We start from the raw sequence: 7,302 nt of genomic DNA, 5'->3' as shown, positions 1-7,302 counted from the left end.
AAAAAGAGGAGGCTTTTAAACTAGCAGGCCAAGGTGGAGAGATTTTGTGACCTCTAGAAAAGAAAAGATAATATATCTAATACTTTTTTTTTTAAGAAATTCTTTCGTAGATATATATATATATATATATATATATATATCAATTAATTTCTTATCAATTGGAGCATATTCCAACTTTTTGTAAGGTCATTAGAACTATAATACTGCTCCCCACGTATTTTGTGAAGGCAATTTGAAGTTCATTTGAATTGCCAACCACGTATAATATTCCTTCCCTAATGTGCACCAAAATTTCTCACACGTATCTTTTCTTTTCTTTTTTTAATCCCAAACCAGAAAAACAAATGTGAAGCATCCTTTCTATAAAATGCCTTCCTAGCGACCAGCCTCCCCATCAATAATCAGTAATTTCGTACATCTTTCTTCGTGCTTTGCATTGCAATGGCTGTAACCCCCTTTTTCTTCGCAACCTCTATCCTTCTTTTGTCATCCTTGGTCATTACTTCTGCTAATGATTATAGCTATGACACGAAGACAGACAGTGTTAAACCTGGCTATCACCCAAAATCAGACGCAAATTATGATAGCACCCCGAAACCAGACTTCCCCAAGCCTACATTAACCATACCAAAATCAGACAACGAAAAACCAAATTATGGGTATGATTCAATCCCAGAAGCTCCACTCCCCACTGGGATTGAAGGTCTTGTTCTTTGCAAATCAGGCTCTAATTATATTCCCATTAAAGGTAATCTCTCTGCACCCAATATATTTTTATGCTCTGTTACATTACAGCTTTTATAGTTAAAGTCACTTGATTCTGACTGTGTGCGTGGAGAGTTCTCATTTGTTTAAAATAACATTGTATCTGAATTTCCTGAACTGGACATTAGCATCACTCTGGTGACAATAAATCATCTTATTTGTCTTACAAAAAGTGAGGCAAAGGTTATCCACCTTAAATTATCTTTTATCATGTGCAGGAGCTTTGGTAAGGATAGCATGCATGGCTGTGGACCAGAACGGATATGAGACAACACCTTTCTCATGCTTGACTGGGGCAACTGATGCAAACGGTTACTATTACAAAACATTGCCTGCTTTTGGACTTGGTGATTTGAAAGTCACAGAATGCAAGGCCTACCTTGAAAGTTCTCCATTGGAGACCTGCAAAATCCCAACAGATGTCAACAATGGCATGAGCGGTGCCCTTCTTTCTTCCTATCACATCCTCAGTAGCAAAAACATTAAATTGTATTCTATGAGAACTTTCTTCTACACCTCCGAAACAACACCAACTCCTGCCGGTGGTTATTAAATTTCTTCTTGGTTTACCTTATTTTTTATTTTTCATACATTTGGGATGGGAATTTGATCGCATTCTTATTGTTTATTTAGTTTAATTTACTTTGATTGTCTTGATTTATTGCTCAATATATTTGAATTTTAAGATTGTAATAAACTTGGTTCTTTATACATCAAGAAGTTAAAGAACTTGTTATTTTTTATTTCTTTGTAGATAAGCAGCTTCGCAATAATTTTAATTTGATTTCAGCTGCACCAGTAAATGGACTTTTGTGAAAAAAGGTTTGCGGAAAGCCCAAACTTATACTGAACCCCTCGTTATTATAGCTTTGCAAATGGACCTTTTCTTCTCTTCGAATAATAAGGTTTATGAATTTTATTAAAGAAGTAAAACTGTAAAAGTGCATGTTCATTTCACTCTTTTGTGCCGCGTTACAAAAACGATTGAATCATTACGTGTCCTTTCTCTCTTTTTCTTGTCTTACTATCCTATGCATAACATATTTCAAGAAAAAAATATTATATTGAAAGCCTAATCCTATTGAAAAAAAAAATCACCTTCTCAATATTTATGTATTAATATTTTATTGTAAATTTACACAATAAAATAATTATTTTATTTTTTTAAATAAAATTTATTAATTTTCTTTAATGACATTCATAGTTTATTAGTTATTATCAAATTAATCATAAAGAAATTAATCTTCATAATTTTTTGTAACGGTTTGTACCGCATTACAAAACCATTGAATTATTAGGTGTCCTTTCTCTTTCTTTTTCTTGTCTTTTTATTTTATGGATAACATATTTCAAATATATATATATATATATATAGAGGATGGGGGGATTTCAAGAAAAAAAAATTGTATTGAAAGCCTAATCCCATTGAAAAAAAAACTTAGCTTCTTAATATGTATACACTTATATTTTCCTGTGAATTTGTACAGTAAAATAATTATTTTACTTTTTGTAAATGAAATTCATTAATTTTTTTTGGTAAAATGATTTTTTATTCATAGTTTATTGATTATTATCAAATTAACCACGGAGAAATTAATCTTCACATATATTTTTTTATAGTAAAACAACTTGTTTATTTTTAAAAGCAAAAAATATAAAATTGCCTTCAAGGGTTTTTTAGTTTTTTTTTATAAATAATAAAAAGATTTAATTACCCTCAAAATCATAAAATTATTAAACTAGCATCAATGAGCTTTTTCAACTTTTCCTTAAGTGTTTTTTTATTATAATTATATTGATTGAGAAGCAATTTAGTGCTGATTTAGTAACGTGGCTACGAGTGAGGTTCATCTGCAATCACATTGAATATCGTTTGGTAAGGAAAAAAATTGCCTCCCACTGGTAGAACCCACTAAAAATCAAGATGAGACCACAGGTTTTGAAGAAGCAGCAAAATGCTACTTCTCGTGGGGCAGGAAGCTGTACAGTGGAGCATGGCTCCATTATGCAGTGCGAGTGAATTAATTCACTCGCACTTGTTTTTTTAAATCAGTTGCGAGTGAATTAATTCACTCGCACTGTTCACTAAACTTAAATTTTTTTTTTTGAAAAACCAGTGCGAGTGAATTAATTTACTCGCACTATTCACGTGAAAAGTTTGATTTTTTTTAAAAAAATCAGTGTAGTTAATTGATTTCACTCGCATTATTGAACGTGAAAAGTAATTTTTTTTTTTTAAAAAAACTAGTTTAAGGTGAATTAAATTAGCGCGTACTATAATCTCAATTTTATTCTCAATAATATTGTACCTAATTTTATTGCACGCTCAAAACATCATGAAAACTGTAGTTCTTGTCAAATGAATTTTGTACGTAATGAAATTGTAATTTTTTTTTAAACAGTTGAGTTTTACTCGAAAAACTAGTATTTAATATTATTTAATAATACTATATACATTATAAGGATATTGCATGGTGATGTAATATTTATGGAATTTGACCACAATTCCAATTATGTTCTTGCCTTGTCTCACTCAGTTAAAAAAATTAGTTTTTATGTTTATTTTAATTGTATTTTATTCAAAAAATTAGAAGAAAATCGCTTAATGACGAGTGAATTAATTCAACTTTTATTGTTGCGTGCTCAAGAAACCATAGAAAATATAGTCAATTTTAGTTCTTAAACTCATCAATCAATCCTTTCATTTATGTGATAGGCCTGTATTTAAAATGAATATTTACTATAAATTAAAGGCGTCGTATATTATTAGATATGTTATTATAAAACATGCTTTAGTTAAGGAGTTATTGATACTTCAAGTTTAAAATGATGATATAAAATTTTAATAAAAATGCACTTTTAAGTACTAATCACCCCCCCAACCAGCTGATTACTAGTCCCTAGTAATCAAAGTGTTAAAATAGAAAAACAATTTGCAAATTTCACAAAGTAAGGTATTCATCATTCAACTTTCATTAATTTATCTAGATAAACAAACTCATTAAATTTATATATCTACTCAATACTTCTTAAACAAGATATTAATAAACCTTTCTTTTGTACTCAATATATCAACACATAGTTATAGAGCTTTTTTTGAAAGAAAACAAAAATTTTGTTCTAATATTTAAGGTTAACTTTCTTGAGTTGAGATTATTATTTTTTTATTTATTTTTATTTTTTAATATATATACATATAACTTAAAACACCATGCATTTTTAACCCATGTAAGGAGCTTTTGACTAATAACTCTCAGACTAATTGGTCTTAGGGCATTAGGTATTGAGACACCCCTACAAGTTTAGTAACTCGAGTTGCAGATACTGATACGTAGATAGTGCAATGTTTGATTTTCTTAAGCTTTTCTCCTTAATCCATGTAACAGGTGTTGAGCCAATAGCTCCCAAGTCAATTGACTTTAGGGTATTAGGTGTTAAAACACTCTTTTGAGCTTAATTGCTTAGGTTAGGGAGGCTACAAAACCAAACTTATCTATATTTTTATTATCATCATTTTTTTTGCTCTTTTCTTGTTTTTTTTTTTCAAATTATATACTATCCTTTTCCCTTAGTTGTTACCTTTAACAAAAGAACATAAATAATGTAATAATCCAATGTGCAATCCACAATCATATGTTAAAGTATGTATGTGAAAATTAAGGTTTAAGAATACAAGTTAAATGAGTATATAAGCATAATTAAGTGATAACAATGCGGAAGTTTGTAAACTTGAATATTTCAAGAAGTATTATAATAGACCTTGTTAAAAATGGTTACTAAGATGCGTTTCAAGAGTCACTTTAACAAAATAGTTCCTTTACTTTGCCATCCTAGTAACAACTAGTTTGCACATGCTTTATGAAATAGAAAACATAATTAGTTAATTTTTTTTTTGTCAACTACTACCCTCTCCCCCCAACCAAAACAAGACATTGTCCTCAATGTCCTAACATAGAAAAATAGAGTATAGAAGATATCACCTAAAATAATAAACATTGAAAAACATAAAACACACTTAAACAAATATAAGAAACAATAAAACATAATAATAAAACCAAAAGAAATAAAGATTCATAAATGAATGCCCAAATCCAATCTAAGCTTTTTATGGCTTTCCTTAGATACCAATTTTTGCGACTCATGAAAGGATCAATTACAAGAATGAAAGATTGTAGTTAGTCAATCAATTGTTCAGCAATAGTAGCAGAGATTATGATTGGTCGTGCTGAAGATGTTAGAAATTCCTGTTCTACAGCATGATCAAGAAACGATAACAACTTATTATAATAACCATTAACATTTAACAGACATATGAGTTTATGGTGAATGTGCAGTTGGGCCTAAGATAAAATATGAAAGATCTTTTTCAATATGTTGAGACTACCTGGTAAGGCAATAAAGACATTAGTATTGTTAAACATTGCATTTATTGGAGCAGACATTATGAAGACTTGTAGTTTCTCTCCAATTATTTTTCCAATGATGTCCCATTGTGCTAAAGCTTTAGGAACGACCCTTAAAACTTGACTACCTCTTAAAAATACAGCTATTGACACACCTCCCATTAATCTAAGACTGCCACTCATACACTAAATGAATCTTTCTCTCAGCTAGCACCTGACCAAGATGATTTGTTGATTCTAAAAACTCCTTTTCTTTTCCAGGACTAGATCTACCGAAAACATAAATATTTTTTATATGATGATCTAAAAAACTTGTCATTTCTACACATTTCTATATTTGTTGAATGTATGGGTTGAGTAGAAATGAACAGAAGGAAGAGGGGATTTTATAGATGAGAAATTAAAAAGGCAATCATACCACTTATATGTAGGTCAGCTGGAGTCTCACACACACACTCTCTCTTTAATTTATTTATTTATTTTTGAAAAAGCATATGTATGTATAGGTAGTTATGATTGTAGCTCACATCTTCCTTTAATTTTATGTCCAAGAACAACTTAAACACCCTTTATGGGTTAGGGACAAGCTTCCCATCCAGTCTTCTTAAAATTGGCAAACATGGTCTTTTTTAGTCAGATTTCCAAGACGAATTCGATCATGTTCTTTATGAAAATGGAGCCATAAATCATGAATTGCACGATACACATCTCCACTAGGATACGTCTCAAGAGTTAATAGAAGATTATCTAAAGACTCCTTACTCATGCCATCCTTAATGAATTGTATTTTATCTTCACGGTTTATAGATACCATTCATAAAAAATGACATTGTGCATTACATGTCCATCTAGCACATCGATGACAGACTTTCAGTCATTTTGCACGACGTTTCATCGATGCCCTATGTCATCATTTCGCACTTGAAGTATCAATAACTCCTTAACTAAAGCATGTTTTATAATAAGATATCTAATAAAGGATTGATTGATGAGTTTAAGAACTAAAATTGAAAGGACAAAGAGATGGCCAAACTTAGAAAAGAGATGCTAGTGCAGTCCAAACAGGAATACTATTCGGCAATTAGGTCAGATTTGAAGCTCTAGATCTCAGATTTAGGTCTACTTTATATAGATAAAAATGTAAGAAAAAGGCCTATAATTTCATAAAAAGCTCAAAATTTAAAAAGGTCATTTTCAAGTCCAAATTATAGCAAGAACAAAGAAGACCGAATCTGTCCTACAACCTGAACACTATTTAGTGTTTAGCCCATATCTAGAGTTCTAGAAGTCTAAATGACCTTTATTGTTTTTTCCTGGAAAGCTGAGATAATTTTCTACAACTTTCATGTTTTCAAGTGGTTCCAATTATGACATTATCAAATGACATTTTGGACAGACAAGAGAAGATAATGATTGTCACCAAGTTATGAGTTGGCCACCCACTCATCAATTAGTCATCAAATCAATAGTTTCCAATTTTAGCCTATAAAAGGAGGCATTTGCCATGCATTTAGGCATCTTGACCTCTAAATCAAGATCATGCTCTTACTTTCTCTCTTTGTATCTTTGTATTTTTTAAATTTTACTTTCATTAATATCAAGTTTATGCCTTTCATTTGCTTTCCTTTACTTAGTTAACTTTTATCTTATTTATGTTCTTATTTTATTTATTTATGTTTCTTTCTTTCATTATATTTAGTTAAGTTTATTATGTCAAGGTGAAAAGGTTATACTAATAGTGTAAGAATAAGTATAGTATAAACTTAACAAGGACTTTAATGTTTGATACTAACATGTTTTATATTTGTTATCTTGTTCACTCTTTAATACTTTGCTTGTTAAATGACTAATGTAGATTAATTTTGTATAACACTTGGTACAACAAATACTTGGCACTTTCATAGCCCATATTATATGGTATAACCGACTCCTAAGCTATAAAAGGAACTTGATTTTTTGTTAACATAAGTTATAATCATGAATACCTGACGAGATTTACAAGTATTAGCATTAATCGAATAAGATAAATAATGTAATCATGTTAACAATTTATAATTTGATTGAAACCTCCTTTGTGTGTGGTTTTCAATTGAATAATAAGAGTTTATACTATACTTGTTAGACATACCATTAG

At 30.0% G+C, this 7,302-nt stretch overlaps 1 protein-coding gene across 1 annotated transcript; it reads left to right on the top strand.

Annotated features, from left to right (window-relative positions):
* The first annotated feature begins 412 nt into the window (after positions 1–412).
* LOC105114950 (proline-rich protein 3-like) lies at positions 413–1,476 on the top strand. Its single transcript, XM_011011686.1, has 2 exons — positions 413–748; positions 984–1,476. The coding sequence occupies exons 1-2, from the start codon at positions 442–444 to the stop codon at positions 1,316–1,318; spliced, it is 642 nt and encodes a 213-aa protein (XP_011009988.1). The 5' UTR covers positions 413–441; the 3' UTR covers positions 1,319–1,476.
* Positions 1,477–7,302: the final 5,826 nt, after the last annotated feature.

This window comes from Populus euphratica, unplaced genomic scaffold, assembly GCF_000495115.2.
Source record: "Populus euphratica unplaced genomic scaffold, PopEup_1.0 scaffold597.1, whole genome shotgun sequence".
In the NCBI taxonomy this organism is placed as follows: domain Eukaryota; kingdom Viridiplantae; phylum Streptophyta; class Magnoliopsida; order Malpighiales; family Salicaceae; genus Populus; species Populus euphratica.
The sequence above is the reverse complement of the archived record's forward strand: the minus strand, read 5'-3'. Positions and strand labels throughout refer to the sequence as shown.